The sequence below is a fragment of the Triplophysa rosa genome, linkage group LG6 (assembly GCF_024868665.1).
Source record: "Triplophysa rosa linkage group LG6, Trosa_1v2, whole genome shotgun sequence".
Classification (NCBI taxonomy): Eukaryota; Metazoa; Chordata; class Actinopteri; order Cypriniformes; family Nemacheilidae; genus Triplophysa; species Triplophysa rosa.
The window spans coordinates 20416743-20435558 of NC_079895.1; the positions used below are offsets into that span (position 1 = coordinate 20416743).

The 18816-nt window shown below is 41.2% G+C and overlaps 1 protein-coding gene across 6 annotated transcripts in view; it reads right to left on the bottom strand.

The window, feature by feature from the left end:
• vwa8 (von Willebrand factor A domain containing 8) overlaps positions 1-18816 on the bottom strand; it is a 191239-nt gene that overhangs the window by 146666 nt on the left and 25757 nt on the right. For all 6 annotated transcript variants that reach the window (XR_008963194.1, XM_057336970.1, XM_057336969.1 and 3 more), the window contains 6 exons: positions 11492-11607; positions 11165-11268; positions 10722-10828; positions 5556-5627; positions 4846-4922; positions 1461-1536 (listed from right to left, as the gene is read on the bottom strand). Coding sequence is in view for 5 of the 6 variants with exons in the window: in XM_057336970.1 (XP_057192953.1) it covers positions 1461-1536; positions 4846-4922; positions 5556-5627; positions 10722-10828; positions 11165-11268; positions 11492-11607 (552 nt within the window). In the remaining variant the exon portion in view is untranslated. The remainder of the gene's footprint in view (positions 1-1460; positions 1537-4845; positions 4923-5555; positions 5628-10721; positions 10829-11164; positions 11269-11491; positions 11608-18816) is intronic.

An 18816-nucleotide genomic window follows, 5' to 3' on the forward strand; every position in this document is an offset into this window, starting at 1 on the left:
ATTTATTTATTTATTCATTTATTTATTAGATATTATTTATTATAATGATCTTGCTTGGTCTATAAACACCATGCACTGTGCTGTGTTTTACCTTTCTGTGTTTTTCTTATTTGCTCCTGTAAAGCTGCTTTGGAACAATGCACATTGTGAAAAGCGCTATATAAATAAAATTGAATTGAATTGAACCATGACCAATATACACTGCTGAAAATTTTAAAATAAGGCTGTCTACATCTGGAAACTGCAACGCTGTCGTGGTGACAGCGATGTCAATTCATTAGGTCAGTGGTTTTCAACCTGTGGGTCACAGTAAAATAATTTTGTTGAAACATGATATAAAATACAATATTTAAATATCTTTGGCTGACCAAATCTGATCCATTTCACTCCAGCTCCTGATTATCTTGACTCCAAAATATCAAAGAGGAGTGTAATAGATAATACCCATATTTATCTTGTTTTCAACATCTCTAACATATATCTGACATTTGCTCCTTTTATTTGCAACCCTGAGCTGTCTGAGGGGGTTTTCTAGCTGCTTTTATCTGTCGGCCGGCACAATGCGAGACCATTCTGAAACACTGATATCAGATGAGACATCAGAAGGGGCTTCAAAGTCTAAAGTCTATTTATACCCAAAGAGCTGCTGCTGGGTGCTAATTGAGGGGCCAAACTCTCGTATCACAGTCCGCTTTTCATCTCCGTCCTTTGCATTGAGCAGAGACATCATTAAAACTCTTTCCCTGGTTCACAAACAATGTTTCTAAATGGCACCATCATGCTAACAAAACAACATACGGATTTCAGACACAGGCAGCATGGAGGATTATAACACACTGTCCTTGAGGTCATTCATTAATTTTTAACGCTGTTTCCCTCATCGGTGCTGGGGTGTCCTCCGGGTGTGATCTGGCAACATGTTTGTCCTCGCCGGAGCAGTGGTCTGGACCATCTGCTGATAGATGAATAAATATCACTATGCAAAGTTTACACTTCACATGGCTGGTTTTCGGTGGAGTGCAGGACGGCCAGAACAGCTGCTTGTAGGCGAGAACATGAGAAAAGTAAGTCTGTCTAACAAGGGTCTGAAATTTCCCAGCACGCATTGCGACGTATTCAATTCAGTGGTAAAAAAAAGATTACTGTTTTAGACTTTATTCCTGTGGTTGTTGTCGTCGTCACTGTTGGTGGCCTGTTGTATTCAGTTTTTTCCCTTGCAAAAATGACTTTTATCTGTTTAAAAGACATTCTTCTTTTTATCAAAATCAACCTCTGGTTGAGCTGACATGGAATGATCCCTTACTTTTTTTGCTTTAAATTACAGAAATCATTCTGAAATTTCATTAATGTTTTTAAAATTTCTGTTAATGCAACCTCTGGTTAGAAACACACCTACGCTGCTTTAGATTTTTGTCACCAGATCCTGTAAACAGAACCCTTGATATCAGATGAATACTGACCAATGGGGAGTCTTCATACACGATGATTCCATCTCGGACAGAGGGCTGCAGAGTTAAAGTCTGGACTGTAGTATCTCTGTTGGAAGATGAGATCAGAACATGTATCATTAACGCACCTCGAAAGTCTCAGAGGACTCAACACTAATTTCATGGGTTCGTATTAATGGGTCCTACATAAATATGACATAAATTGATCCACATTTGATAGAAAAAGCAGTGTCTAATTTGACACATTTCTCTGTGGACGTACTGAAAGAAGAATCCCTAAAGTGATTATTTTGGTCTTATTTAAAATTTCTGTAACTGTTAATGAGGCCACAATGCAAGTGTTTGTGAATTTGGTTTAACTTGCAACAAGAAACTTGTATGATGATAGCAAACTACATCCTCCATAGCTGGGTTGGAAATTAGGGATTTTATTAAAGTCAAATTTAAACTCGCATGACCAATATGAGAACTAGGTTTTAAAAACATGTAAGTCTTTTTTAACTTAAATCAACATTTTACTCACCATATGCCAGAATGTCCAAAATGTTCTAATTTGTGTTCAATTCAAAAGTGGCACCTTCAGACGTACCGCACCAGGTTTGGTGCTAAATGCCATTGATTCTCACTTCACGTGACTTATTGCAGCATGGCAAGAAAAATATGTTAATGAATTGGAAAGATTTGATCTGTCAATAGTGACTTAAAGCCACAATATGTACATTTGGACCGCTAGATGGAGCACTTTCGAAACAACAACAAAAGGTGAAGCTAAATGAAGTTATGTAGGAGACTGGAATTATGGGACATGTCGTTTTCACCATCCAGAGGCGTATGGAGATCGCCCATCATGTTCACGGACGAGGTAATGAATTAATTTTATTTTATGTCATCGTAATGAATTAGCTTGCAAGAAACGTGGAATGTAATGCTACGTAAGCCCGCGAATGATATTGGACTTTGTCAATTGATTTGGTAGCGTAATGCTACACAGTTTTACGTGTTTAAAACAGTCATACAGTCGTCGTTTAAAAAGTAAATTACGTTTACGCTTTTTTGGGTTTCCTTTACTCGCCAAAGAGTAATCGTCATCCATAATAATAGAACAACAGATGCTGCATCCCAGATGCTGTATAACCACTTCCGCATTTGCGTGTTGCCGTAGTTTCTACAACCGGAAACTGAGGGTAGTGCAGTGCAGCAGATATTAAAGGAGACATCAGATGAAAACCCCACTTTTTTTGTATTTGAGTACTATAATCAGGTCCCTGGTGCATCTAGCAACCCAGAAAACGTGAAAAATAAGAACCCAGTAAGTTTGTTTTGGTGTGGCTTTCCCTGCAAGCATGTGAGAAATTGAGCCGTTCAGATTTCGCTCCGATTGTGACGTCCAAAGCGGATTTTATTATAATGTTACCGCCCCTTAATCTACACAGTTCCACCCACCGCGTGGGTGTTTTCACAAGCGACAGCGGTGTACGTGACGCCATGGCTAAAGTTCGTGGATAACATGCAATGTAGTTGCTGCGCAGAGTCCAAACCTAGGAAGAGACAGGAGTGGATTTATTTTATTTTTAGTGGAAATCCACCAGAAACCATAAGTAAAAACTTGCTTGTTTCCGTGAATCAAACCGGAGTGCTTTTTCAACCTGGGACAGTACAAGCAGGATTAGCTTCAAAGTTGTTCCTTAAGAGGGATCGAGACCGACTGAACGAGACAAAACTGCCGATGTAAGTAATATTTATCAACAGTCTGAATTAACGTAAATGTAGCGTATATACAGGAGGATAACGTTAGCATATGATAGCAAAGGGAGCTAAGTCAGTCACGGGCTAAATAGAACATTCAAAGCCAGTGTTAAACTTACTGTATATAAGTGCAGATGGACACTTGGAGTTTAGCTGATTTATTTAGCTAATGCATGTTAATACATTATGTGTTTTAATATGTTTAGCTGCGGCAAGCTGTTTGTTTTGCTAATGAACAAGGGCGAACACTGGGGTTAATTTCATTTTAAATGTCTCAAATCATTCGTGCTTAGGCTGAAAAATCTGTCACAGCAAACTAGCTCTCACGTTGTGTGTGTAACGTTATAACTTGTCAATGACAAGCGCTAAAATCCATGTAATTCCGCTGAGATCTGCAGTGGATTCCATGGATTTTAGGTAAGCATACACGCACAATGTAAGCGCATTAGGATGCGCTGTTTGCTGTGACTGATTCTTTTGTCTCCGGACGAATGATTTGAGATGTTTAAGACGAAACTAACCGCAGAGGAATTCAGGAAATATCATTTAGCTAAACCATTGCCATGGCAATACTACACGTGTGTTGTGTTGACACGCCGGACAGAAGGGGGGTGAGGTTTGCTGCAACTTATTATCAGTTAAAGAGATGGCACCAAAACGGGTTGCTGTAAGCATAGCTGTTTTTGACGAGGCAAGAAGGGTTTTGTTTACACAGCCATTGAGTGTTTTTAAGCAAAATATGTTCCAGACATTTCATTAAGACCCTAATAAATCATACCAACTTGTTGAACGTGCTCGTCTGAGGAGACCTTTAAGTCACTGATATGCGACAAATACAAGGGAGACAAGGGACGGGCCATTATTTTAAATAGAAATTTCTCTGGATTTGCACATTCTTGGGAACATTTGGGATAATGTAAGTACACAACTGCATGAAATATATCACACTGTGCAAGTGATTTTTGGATATCCAATTACAAAATTATTCCATATTGTGGCTTTAATGTCTGTTCCTAACACAAACCTACTGTATTTAAATACAGCACACTGTATGCTTGCTGCTTTTTTGGCATCACCATACTTTTTACTTTATATAAAACCGCAACTCGTATATATGTCTAACTTCGATTGCGGTTCACGGAAGACAGAAAATAATACAAGCTTAGTATGAAGCGAGTTGTTTGAGTACATCATGAATTTTTTTGTTTTAAGGAGGAACTATTCCCCTGACTGCAGCTCTTCAAACACTGCAGTTCTCTATGCCCTTAGGTGTCATAATTTCTTAGGGATTAAAATAGATCACTCCACCCTTAGAGAGGAGACTTTTTATTTCAGGCTCTCAATGAGTAGAAAATGACGTTTCTTTTTCTAATGGAAAACACTCATATGGTGCATCTGTGACTACATGTTTATCTTTCTGATAAAGAATGATGTCCTTTTCTTCATGCTGTTTACAGGTTGTGATGCACAACAGTTCACTAAGGAAAAAGCTTGAGGCACATTAAAGCACACATGATGTCAGTGGAAATGGGTCATTCCCGGTGTGGCCACGTAACCATGCTCTAATTGAGTCTACTACAGGAGAATGGTTTCTTTTAATAGGTGTCCCTAAGACTACTGAATTTCAGGAGAACTTCAAGGACTTTTTTACCTGTGGAGCTGAAGATATTCCCTAGGCCTGTTTAGAAGATGCAAAAATCGATCAACAATCTTGTTTTTCCCAACACCCTGTGAACAAAGGATGTAGATGTTAAAGTGGTATTTAGTGGCACATTTCAGTGTTTTTTTCGGTACATGTATTTGAAGAGTTCAGATGCAAAACCCTCTAAATCAGTCAGACGACTTTTCATTTAAACAAGCATTTTTATCAGGCTCCTCCATTTACTTCCACTAATACTAGATATTTCAGACCGGGCAGTGTGGTATTTAGTGGGCTTTGAAGCAAAATTAGTTGAGCAACATATACTATGTGTGGAGAGCATTCACTTAAAATCATAATCTCATTTTTGACGGAGGTGGCTTTTAGAGGGTTTCACTCTTCATATGCAGCCTTTGAAATTAATCAATCAATCATCACTCCAAACTCTAAACATCACTCCAAACTCTAAACATCACAGCAGTCAATACAAGCAGACTCTCACACCAAACACAATCCCAGAAAACCCTCAGGTCTGGAGCACAGAGAGTGGGTGAGTGCTAGGCTTCTGTACACTTGAATAGAAGTTTACACTTTGTAGGTAGATAGATGCTTTAAAAACACTGATATGCTTCAGGGAGAAAAGCCACTGCACAGGGCTAGCATACTGTGTCTATTCACTTTGGTTTTGTTATGGACAGGTCTTTATGGGAATCCTCAGTTACCTGGTTCCCCACCAGAAGCAGGTGTTCCCCCAGCAAGAAGTCCTTCAGCATGTCTTGCATCACCATCATGTGCTGTGAATGAACAAACAAAACACATTATACAATCAGACCAGAATATCTTAAATAACACTATAAATCTGGATCTAAACTGTAGCATTTAGAAAAAAATTAAATGAAGATAAAAGATTACATAAATAATAAGAAATATTTATGAAGTTATGAGTTAAAAAAATAAGTTTTAGTGTCAGCATTTGTGACAATTATTTACAAAAAAATCCACATGGATCTATAAGCCCCAATATGAAGGTCACATTTTTCACTGAAGAACATGAATTATACTGTAAACCCCAGTTTATAATTCAAGCTATAGTTATTTTGTAGTTCTTTTTTAGATGAACTTCTTTTGTGAATACACTTCTGGTTATGCATTATTAAGATTTGTGGGTGGAGTTTGCTTTACATATCTGTTTTTAGTAACATTGAGCATGTGAATGTTGCCAATAATCAGAAATAAAATGATTGTATTTATATAAAATAAGAATCAAACAAAAAGACTCCTTTTACCTTGTGGGTTTTTAGATTAATTGTATGTCATGTGACCTGATTTTTGATTGCCATCCGATTTAAAAACACAAAAAAGAACACAAACTTTTGTTCCAAAAGAACTCTTGTTTCCAAGACACAAATTGTTTATTAATAAGACACATAAGAATGATGATGTTTATCACACAGACACATACAAAGCAAGAGATGCGGGTGGATATGAGTCGTGTCGCGAGTCGAGGGGACGTGTCCTCGTTTACACCTCAGTGGACTACTGCACTTCTCCTTCTAGTTCTCGAAAGGCAAAAAAGCAGGTCACTGAAAAGTGGGACAAGAGGAACTTTTTTCTGTACCATTTTCTCAGTCTCTGAATGGAGAGGAAAGGTGGCAGCACAGGAGTATCTGGGTCATCCTTTGCTCACATGAAGGAAATAACATCTTGTGTGGGTGGAGTGGGTGGGGCATTTTAGTCCCTTCCAAAACAGTTCTAATGGTTACATCTAATTTTAGTAATAAATCCCAATTTCACTTTTTCAAAAAGGCTGGTTACTTATAATAATGCAGCTTAACATGACCGTTGTTGTTTTCATACTGTAATTTCAGCTTTTTAAAATATAGTCCAACTGTATGTGTGTGAAATTCAACATACCGTAAATAATTCTGTATAATATATACAGTAAGCATAAATGTTTACATTTCAAAATCTAACTGATGAAAACCTATGATGACAATAACACAACTTTTTAAGCATGCTGTTACTGTATCTTTTTCAGTATATAAAAAGCTACATTTCACCAGTTAAATATGAAAGCCTTGCTATTGACAACAGTGTATATATCTGACAATTAAATGAAACATAATATTGTGATAGGCTATAACATAATAAAAGTTGTAGCAATTATCGTGATGTGAAAAACTAGCACTGTCACTTGCATATCAGCAACATTTTTTTAGCCAATAGCATGAATCAGTGGCAAACTACCTGTCAGTCCGAACGATGCCAACACATTTTTCTGCATTTCTGTTTGGTGTTACAGACAGCACACCTTTAACCCTTGAATGCTTTTCTTTAGCATTTGCATTTCATGTACTAAAAGGGCCTACTTAAAGGAGTCATTCGCCGGAAGTACGTGTTTTTCTTTGTCTTTTGTGTGTTGTAAGTTGCCCATGCATGTATTAGACATGTGAAATTGCAAAAATTTACGTGTCGGAACAAAATATGTATTTTATCTAGAAGCGAATGCTCACCCAGACCTGCCTGAAACGCCTCGTGTAACCACACCCCCACAACTTGACGTCAGCTCGTGAAGTGATTTGACTAAAACCGCCCAAATCTACAAGCAAGTAATGTGGGCGGTCTTGTAAATCTCATTGTACCGCCGACGGAGCAGCCATGTCGTGGAGACGCTGTGTGTTCCGTTGCCAAATTCGGAGCCAGATTCGGGCTCGAATTGATAGGGAAGTATCGATGCCATTTTATCACCTGTCATTACCTTTGAAACCTGATGTTCCGAATATGGTAAGAGGCGTTACATTTCCGTCACACAATTGCAGTATTCCACCAATCACTACGCTGTAGTGAACTTGCCAATCATAGCACACCTCGCTTTTCAGAGCGATGGGCGGGGCTAAGAGGAGATACAAACATGCATGGTATGTGGAAAATACAGCGTTTTTTAACCTTAAATCGTGTATACACATTGTAATACATCTAAAGCAAACAATAATATTTGTTTTAGCCGCGTAAAATGACCCCTTTAAAGGAAGTGCTCAGCCAAAAATGAAAATTTGCAGTTAATTTACTCATCCACACGCCATACAAGATATAGGTGACTTTTTCATTAGTGAAACAGTAAAGGAGATTTTAAGATGAAACCATGGTCCTTTGTAATTAAAAAAATCGCGATATTTTTGAGAATCAAAAGTAGATATAGGCAACAAAAAATGAATAGCCAAGGGCCACGGTTACAGCAAAAAATCTTCTTGTTCTACTGAAGAAAGAAGTAATCTCTGATGACCTGAGGGTAAATTAAAAGCAAATGTTAAGGTGAACTAACATTTTAAGTCCTCCTGCAAAGCATGGGAAGAACAAGTTGCTTAACACAGCAAAGCTCATGCATATGAAAACGATATGTAGATGAACACAGGGCTATTTGATCTCTTTTTGAGTAGATGACAGCAGTAAGAGTCTTAACTCAGAATTATGAAAATGCCTTTATGAGAAAACCTTTAAATACCTAACAATAAAATACGATTACACCCCATCAACTCATGTAGACCTGTCAATACACTTCTGTACTAGTGTGTGTGTGTGCATGGGCAACATGTCTTTATGGCTAGTAGTCTCTGAGCTCTGACCTTTGAGCAAAAGCCAGTTGATTTACAAGGTTTAGAGAGAGATGAAGACTGAGCTATCCTCATACCAGACAAGTCATTAGATGTTGTACCACAGGCAATGCGTTTTTGCTGATATACTGACACTGATGCATCACTACTAAGGATCATGTCAACATGAGCCTGTCGTGTCCTCCTTCTGGGCAGTTGGCCTCAGAGTAGGGCTGTGCCGATAAACGATATCATATCGAATCGCGATGGAATGTATTTCAAAAACGATCATAAGCTATTGGCATTTTGACTCGATATGGATTAATCTTACAGTCTAACAGAACGCAGAAATAAACGCAACAACAGTCAGTCAGCGTGCAGCTTTTAGCATGCGCGTCAAAGTACAAAGTCCATCTCATACTGCACTTGGCAAAGAAAACTCAACATGAGGAGGAAAACATTACTGGAAGCGGAAACAAAGGTGAAACTAACCTCGAGTTGTCATCACGCGGTTTATCAAGTGTCTTATTTTTTTTCGCAATCGCCGGTTAAACAAAACAAACTTGAGGCGCAATTGCAAGCGAGTTAGGGCGTTCACATAAGAGTTTGTTTCGGAACCTGGTGCGTTTTCTCTCTTGGTTCGATTCGTTTAGGCATATGTGAACACGGCAATCGCACTAGGATCCGCCCCAAAACAATCGCTCCGAGACCGCCTGAACAAGGTCTCGACCCGATTGCAAACGAACTCTGGATCGGTTCGGTAAACGTGTGAAAGCCATCCGACCCAACGGACCAACGAACCAGACTGTATCACAATGTATGATGGGTAATTATGTAAAGTTGCGTGACGCATAAGGGATTGTTTTGCTAATGGCTCCCTGTAACAGTGTTCAAAGTAAGGAAGGAAGGAAGGAGGCGGGAACCGGCGAACGTTAAACCAAACTTTTAATAAAACAAACAAACAACAAAACGAAAGTAAAGTGCTGACAGCTCCCTCACAGTCGACTGCCGGCCACACAAACACAATAAAACATAACATAAAATCCAGGCCTGGTTCTCTCTCGTCCTTCTCCTTTTATGATTCCCAAGCTCCGCCGTGAGATACGCGTGACAACGCGCAGCTAACGCTCATTATCACTCGCGTTACCGGCCGGAAAATAAACAGATGCACTCTGACCAATCGAAGGAGAGTTTACTCGCACATGACTTTTATTAACAAAGTTTGGTCCGTTTGGAAATATTGCCTTGTGAATGCGAACCGAACCAAAATAAATTTCAATGTTGTAGCGATTTAACCCCTTGTTTCGGAACAAAGCAATCGATACATAGGTGTGAAAACGCCCTTAATGTTACTTCGAAACTCAAGCACAAACGTTTTTATATCCATCGTTAACAATATATGCTAATATGAGCTGGTGCATATGAAACAAACCAGCGCTGCCCTGTACAGATTAGAGATGTAATAAAGTGAGTTTGTGTGCACATTAAAATATTGAACCTTGTATGTAAGATGCTTGCATGATTAAAGAAATGTACTACAGTTTATGTGAGATGTCTTTAAGGTTCACTGAATACATTGAATGAATCCCATTACTCGAGCAAGACATTATTGCAAGACATATGTATGTGCGCAGGTGCTCACTGCTGAGCCAATAGCGTTCGAATGTACGCAGTAACGGAGCCTTTTCATTGGTTGAATGTACTGAATGAACACTCCCTTTACTTAATGAGTCAACTGAGTCAAAATGAGACTGAATGAACTGGTACATGTTGTTTATGGCCTAATATCCTCTGTGTTGCAACAGTGCATTAATTTAATTAAATTTTAACTGGATAAAGGTTAACTTTTGTTAATAAACTGTATTTAAAATAATCTATAAATCTATATATAAATCTAAAGTATTTTAATTAAATATATATCGAAATAAATATTGTTATCGATCAATATAGAAAAAAAGTATCGAGTTTACTTTTTTGCCATATCGCCCAGCCCTATCTCAGAGGATGCTAATAGTACCTGCTGCACTCTTAAAAATAAAGGTGCTTAAAAGGTTCTTCACAGCAATGCCATAGAAGGACCATTTTGGTTCCACCAAGAACCATTCAGTCAAATGTTCTTTAAAGAACCATCTCTTTCTTCCTTTTAATAATCTGAACCTTTTTTCGCCATAAAGAACCTTTTCTGAAAGAGAAAGGTTCTTCAGATGTTAAAGATTCTTTATGTAACCAAAAGGTTCTTCTATGGCATCAAAGAACCTTTTGAAGCACCTTTTTTTAAGAGTGTGGTAATGAGCTTACCTGAACATTTTCATAAAAGAGCACGTCTGGGACCTTCATCTTCTCATCAGGGATATATACCGTAGCGGAGACATTACCGATGGTTAGAAGTCCATCTTTTACTATGCCTAATAAGGGACAGAAGTAAGAGCCATGTCAGCTCTATTTATCACATTTCTATAGCTAAGCTAAACCTATTTCCAGCTACAGTATCAACACTTTTAAGGCACCACACTGTGAAAGATCTGAAGTGTAATACTCTGAAAGAGTCTCTTACAGAAGGAGGAGCTATGGGAAGAAAATATCAAGTCAGGCTAAATCAGAACATCTTTAGGGGTGTGGCGCACTGAATTCAAATTAAAACACACTGAACTGAAAGGAAGATTATTTTTACATTCTGTGTTTGCTTAGCTGTGGTTGGAGCTTTGCTATGATGAGACCAGGACAGCGGTAATATGACTCACAGGTATAGTGGTGGTCATGTTCAGCTCTTGGGTCAGGCTGCTCCTCTATTGAGCAGTTGGTCAAACTTTTTTGAAGAGACGAGCGAGCCAGGCTGGGGAGGAACCTACAAATCCAACAGACAAAAATCTTACATGATGTATTACAATTTCCCAGTAATTATAATAATGTGTTTTAAAGGTCACGTATGCCATTTCTAAGCCACTATTATCACACTCCATGATGTCCTGAACCAATGACCTGGCATTGTTTATTTTAAATATGTTAAAACGTATGATCGATTAGTATGTTGGTAGCATTGAGCCACCTATGAACGTGTTTGCGTTCACCTGGACAGACAGGCTTTGTTCACAGCGTGAGCAATGTTCTCCTGTGGATACTGAGAAAGACGTTGGCAGATTCTCAGCAGCTGCCTGGTGGACAGTGAGGATGCAAGGGACAGGGCCTGAATATAAAAAACAAACACACAGATACACCAAACAATAATTATGTTTACCATCCCATAATCACAGGTATTCCAAATGTAAAAACACCATTTAACATTTCTGTCCTCTGTCAGAAATCAAAGGTATGCTGCAAAATATCTTTATACAATTGACAATTAGAAGCCTTTTTTATCTCTATATTTTGCTGGCATTGATGCAGAATATGATTTATGTATTTTCATAAAAGAAGCAAAGAGCTGCAAAAAGCCTTCTCGAGACCTTTCTATCCTATTTCTACTTATTTTATGACAGGTGTCCTGTCATAAAATCATCCACACAAATTGTTGAACCTAACACAAACATATTTTATTTGCTTTTTGTTCTCTTTTAGAAGGTAACTGAGAGCTTTAGAAGAAAATTATTTGATTGGTCTATCTGTAAAAATATATACCAACATATATAATAATATAATATATATACACTACTCCAGCATTTCACAATTCAATAATGCCAACTGAACGTTCTCCATATTTTTCAATATTTTATTTTGATTACCTTTTATAAAATATATTTGTATGTCGTACACTTGTCCATATCTGTACCACAAATCTGTGTTTTAATGCATGTGTTTATTACTGAAGAGAGCTAAAAATGATGTCGTACATTAGTGCAATGATCATAAAGGTATTCTATTCTATTCCATTCTATTCTATTCTGGCAGTTCTGGTTGTGAGTGGATATTGTGACGGGGGTACAGGTCCAGGATCAACGTCACCTGGGAAACGGCCCAGCAGCTAATCACACACACCTGGAGTCGATTAGCTGCCGGGCATATGCGCCTCACACACACCACAATCGGGGAGCATTGCACTCCCGAGAGACTAACCATTCCTGTTCTCTTCTCACAGATCCTGACACCAGTGACTGAGCCCTACTTGGAAGCACGAGCACAGACTGGCTGAGACTTTTTTTCACTTGAGCACCCCCCGGGACTTCACTATCACATTGTTTGGCACGTGTGTGAATAAAATTCCCCTCCGGGGTTGCTTACATCAGCCATCTTGTGTCCGTAGTATCTCTTACCCTGCCACAAGTGGTGGAGAATGCGGGCACTGTGGTAAGAGACCTTCAACCAGCGCAATTTTTTCTAACAACTGTGTCATCTGTGCTAGGAACTACGGACGTACTCTCTCTCTCCGGAGCCGAGATGGAGGAAGTGATACGCTGGCTCACCGAGGTGTCAGTCCGCCAGCAGCAATGCTTCGACCGGTTGATGGCCAGACAGGAGCGAGCGGACCAGGAATTAGAGCAGCTCCGGGCGACCGCGCTGGGGACCCCGCTGGCCGATCCACGACCTCAAGCAAACTAACTGCTCACCAAGATGTCGGACCAAGACGATGCTGAAGCGTACCTCCACACCTTTGAGGTAATCGCCGCCCGGGAAGGCTGGGACCGAGGGCTATGGGCGCGCACGTTAGCGCCCTTCTTAATGGGGGAAGTGCAGCGCGCCTATTATGCCCTCACCGTCACCCAGAGCGAGGATTATGACGTCCTGAAGGCAGAAATCCTAGCTCGCGGCGGACTATCCCCCTTGTGTGCTGCGCAGCAGCTCCATGCCTGGAATTACGATGAGAATATTCCGGTTCGGCAGCAGGTCGCGCAACTGACCCGCCTAACACACCTCTGGCTGCTGGCGGATGACTCCTCCGCCCTCCAAGTCGCGGAGAGAGTGATGATAGACCGGCTGTTACGCGCCCTGCCCCGACATCTCCGCCGTCCAGTAAGCATGAGCAACCCGAAGACCACAAGGGAGTTGGTCGGAGCCGTCGAGCTGGCGGAAGCCTCATTCGCCCGGGATGCCGGAGAGAGAGAGAGGATGGCACCCCGGAGGGGCAGGCGACCGCCGGAGGGTACCCCCGACCAGAGAGCAGGCCGGCGGCCCCCGACCCCGTGGACAAGCCGATGCCCACCGAACCACCGTTCCCTGGCGCCCGGGCGTGGATGGCGGGATGTGCCGTCCACCAGACAGGGCTCTAGACTAACTTTTTGCACTGGTTGCACTGGTGCGCCTAACTTTTTCTCTTAGGTGCACCAGCACAAAAGTTAGGTGCACCCAAATTTTCGACCGCATCGCATTTAACACCGCAGTTTTACAAGTTCACTTTTTTTTAAATCGCTGTCCATATAGGCAATATTGACTTGTAAATGATTAACTAACAATCTGGTCAACATAAAGTTCTTTATTTGAAGCACAATTCTACAAGAAAGCAGGGCTCTAGACTAACACTTGAGAGAGGTGGCACTGGTGCTACCAAGTTATTCAGTTGGTGGCACCAGCCCTTAATTTGATAGCACCAGAGTCGTGGGGTGAGGTAAGAAAAAAGAATCACTAAAACGTCATTAAAATGTGTTTAATACATTAATAAATCAATTAGAAATTAATACAAATCATTGTTTATCATTGAATTATTTTTATTGTATATGTAAACTCTCTTTCAACACTTTACCATATTTAAAGCACATCTTTCTTAAAGCTACTTTCTTCCTTTATTTGTTGTGAACGACTCCTATAAGAGAACACAATTCCTTTAATATCAGTGAGTGTTTTGGGCCCGTCCGTTGTTGTTTGATGAACATTATAAGCAGAGATCTTTATTATGCTGCTGCCCCTTTAAGAGCTCGCGCAATATACTGGAACACGTGTTTTGTTTCCCAACTGTTTGGTCACGAAACAAACTGAATACCTTTACAAGGTTTCTTGTTAATATGTGAATTTTTAGGTTATTTTGTGTTAATATGTCCGTTTCAGAGTAAGAATGTGTGAAAGAGAACTCCGTTTAGTATTTTGTGCTCTGACTCTCTGGGCGCGCGCATATCTCAAACAACCCGCGAGACGTGAAGGCTTTTGGTGATTATTCTTCATGACAGCTGCATTAATACATGTTTGGCTTCTATCAATAGCGACTCACAAATAAATAGTATTTAACATGATGTATACCGTTTTGTATCCTTTGCAGTATTGTTAGAGATCTTTATACAATAGTTCAGTGCTTAAAGTTTAAACACGTGTTTCCTGCATTAGCTTCACATGCATACAATACTCGCAACACATTTCGTTATCTTTGCTGTTTTGTACCTTAGCAGGGGAAATTCTTGTATTCTGCATATTTATTTAAGTTGCAAGATTGAGCGCTTCACTCGTCTGCTCTTTCGGTCCTTCGCCTCTTACCCGTAACCCGCGAATTACGTCTTTGGGGGCGGGGCACTGATAGATAAGCGAATGGTTGAAGGAGGGGAGACGAAAATGAGTGACTGAATGCGCAGCTTGCGCAATATAACATTTCTGCGCATTAAATTTATAATACGCAAAAATTATATATTGATCAGTTTGACAGTCGCACCGGTGCGACCATTAAGAAAAACTTTTCGCACTGGCAGGAAAATTTGTAGCAAAATGAGACCATTTAGTCGCAGTCTAGCGTGTCAGAGAATTGGTTATGATTTTCGGACGGATCAGGCCTTATCTTAACGAAACATTCTTAACGAAAAAGTTGTCAATCGTTCTTTTCATCTTCTCTCATCAACCGCGGCTACATCCACTCTGTTTATATGACGGGTCTATAGGCTACTCACCTCTCTGTCCGACTGCAGCACAGCATTTTCAAACGTACACACATGTACAGGAATATCTGGACCACGGCCAATCAGAGGGGGGTCCGCCCTTCACTATCTCTGATTGGTTTAGACCACGATATGGGCCTAATGTGTCTGTTGTTGAACCACAGGGAGACTTTCGCAGTGACTTTTTTTCCCTCGAACGGCTGGTCGCACCGCTGCGACCTCAGATTTTTTTTTAGTCGCACCATTGAGAAATTAGGTCGCATGTGCGACCAAATTGGTCGCACTCTAGAGCCTTGCCAGAGCGTGCCACGGGGAGCCCCAACAAGGGTTATTCAAGTGGGGAAAAGAACCTACCGGGCACTCCTCGACTCAGGCAGCGCGATCACATTGGTTCAGCCGGCTGTGGTCCGGCCGCTGCCCGAGAGCAAGGCGACCGTTCCCATCACATGTATCCACGGCGACACCCAATACGTAGCATCTCGACGAGTAGCCATCACCGCAGAGCCAGGGACATGGCAGGTGGAGGTGGGCGTCGTCCCGGACCTCCCGGTGCCGGTGGTACTTGGCCGGGATTGGCCCGGATTCGAGCGCCTCTTGGCCACCACGGTACGGGAGGTGCGGAACGGAGGGGGCCGCCGAAGACGTCGTGGGCCAAAACCCCGAGACCAGCAGCAGTCCCTACTGGCCACCGGAAGCGACCGAGAGGGTGAGTGCCACCGTCCACCTCCTAACGTGTTTTTGGATTTGTTCCAGCAGGTCACCGCGGAAGGAGAGTTTGGCAGAGAGCAACGAGAGGATGACTGGCTGAAACATTGCTGGAATAGGTCCGAGTCCTGGATGGGAAAGATCGACTCCCCGCGCCTCACCCTCTCCCCCACTTCGTGGTCAAGAACGGCCTGCTCTACTGTGTCGCGGAGCGGCGGGGGGAGGTTAAACATCTCTTAGTGGTGCCGAGGACCAAGACGGAAGCTGTGCTCGAGCTAGCCCACTCCCATCCAATGGCCGGCCACCTGGGAGCTCAGAACACGTTGCAACGGATCCGAGACAGGTTCCACTGGCCAGGGATTGACAGGTACGTCAAGGGTTTTTGCCAGAGTTGTCCTACATGCCATCGGAAATCGCCTCGGCATCCACTCCCCAGCCCGCTGATTCCGATGCCCATCATCGAGGTACCCTTCGGCCGGATCGGCATGGACCTGGTAGGGCCGTTGCCGAAGTCCGCCCGAGGTCATGAACATATCCTGGTCATCGTGGATTACGCGACGAGATACCCCGAAGCCATCCCACTCCGGAAAGCAACAGCCAAAAACATCGCCAAGTAGTTATTCCTGATGTTCAGCCGGGTGGGTATCCCCGCTGAGATCCTGACGGACCAGGGCACTCCTTTCATGTCCCGGCTGATGAGCGACCTCTGCCAGCTCTTCCGGATCCAGCAGCTCCGCACGTCGGTGTACCACCCTCAGACCGACGGGCTGGTCGAACCCTTAAGGGTTTGCTTGCCGTCTCACGTCGCAGAATACACAAAATGTACAACATGTAGTAATCCGTTCTCCCAAACATCACAAAATAGAGACTGTGTCTGTCCCCCGGATTAGCAAACATAAAATAATGCGTAAACCTCTTGAAAGTAATTTAATAAACGTTAAACAAACTAAACATGAACAAAATACAGATAATCAACTGTTACGACTCGGATTGCTAAATATTAGATCTCTCTCTAATAAAGCACTTTTTGTTAACGATATGATAACAGATCATAAAATAGACATGCTCTGTTTGACAGAAACATGGCTAAAACCAGATGATTATATTGCTTTAAATGAATCTGTCCCCCAAGATTATTATTATAAACACGAGCCTCGTCTAAAAGGCAGAGGGGGAGGTGTCGCAGCACTTTACAATAACTCTCTTAGCATTTCCCAGAAGTCGAACTCTAAATATAATTCTTTTGAAGTCATGGTTCTTCATGTTTCAACACCTAATACTAAAGATAAAACACTTTTTAAATTGATTCTAGCTATTGTATATAGGCCTCCAGGGCACCACACAGATTTTATTAAAGAATTTGGTGGGTTCTTATCAGAACTAGTACTGGCCGCAGATAGACTCCTTGTCGTTGGTGACTTTAACATCCACGTAGATAACGTTACAGATGCCTTAGGAATGGCTTTCAAAGACACTCTTAACTCCATGGGCATTAGTCAACATGTGTCAGGACCCACTCACCTTCGTAATCATACTTTAGATTTAATACTGTCTTACGGTATAAATGTGGACGACGTTAAAATCCTTCAGCAGAGTGAAGACATTTCGGATCATTATCTGGTATTATGTTTGCTTCACTGGCCTACGGCTGCAAATAAAACTCATTGTTACAAATATGGTAGAACAATAACTTCAACTACCAAAGATGCGTTTCTCGATAATCTGCCCGAATTGTCTCAAATCATGAGAAATAACGTTGAAGATCTTGACATTACCACTGAAAATTTTAATTCCACCTTCTCGGTAACGCTAGACAAAGTTGCTCCACTACGTTTAAAGAAGATTAAAAATGGCAGCCCCACACCGTGGTATAATGAACACACTCAGGCTCTAAAGAAAGCGGCCCGAAAAATGGAGCGCAACTTTAAGAAAACTAAATTAGAGGTATTTCGTACAGCATGGAAGGATAGTATTCGAAAATACAGGAAAGCCCTAAAAACTTCTAGATCCGCCTACTTTTCATCACTAATAGAAGAAAACCAGCACAACCCTAGGTTTTTATTTAACACGGTGGCTAAATTAACAAAAAATAAATCGTCAGTGACTTCTGATCCTGTATATCAGCATAGCAGTGATGAATTTATGAACTACTTCACATATAAAATCCAAGATATTAGAGAAAAAATTATAACAATGCAATCAGAAGTGAAACCCGCTGAACAAACTAACTACAGCGCCCTTAAGGAGAAAATGCAATTATTTTATACCGTAGATCAAGATGAGCTGTCTAAAATTATTAGATCATCTAAATCAACAACATGCATACTAGACCCTATACCTACAAATCTACTGAAAGAGATGCTCCCAGAAATTATAGATCCTCTTCTTGGTATTATTAACTCATCTCTGACATTAGGACATGTGCCTAAAGCATATAAGGTGGCTGTTATAAGGCCCCTTGTCAAAAAACCCCAACTCGACCCTAGAGAACTAAGGAACTACAGGCCTATATCGAATCTACCTTTCATATCTAAAGTTCTGGAAAAAGTAGTTTCAACTCAATTATGCTCCTTCCTCCAAAGGAATGACATCAATGAAGAATTCCAGTCTGGATTTAGAGCATGTCACAGTACAGAGACTGCTTTGATCAGAGTTACAAATGATCTGCTATTGGCGTCTGACCGAGGTTGTATCTCGTTATTGGTGCTGCTAGACCTTAGTGCTGCATTCGATACCATTGACCACAGCACACTCCTACATAGACTCGAAAATTATGTCGGCATTAAGGGAATAGCTTTGAAATGGTTTAAATCTTATTTATCCGACCGTTTTCAATTTGTAGCAATAAACAATGAGGTGTCACGCAAATCGCAAGTCCAGTACGGTGTACCACAGGGCTCAGT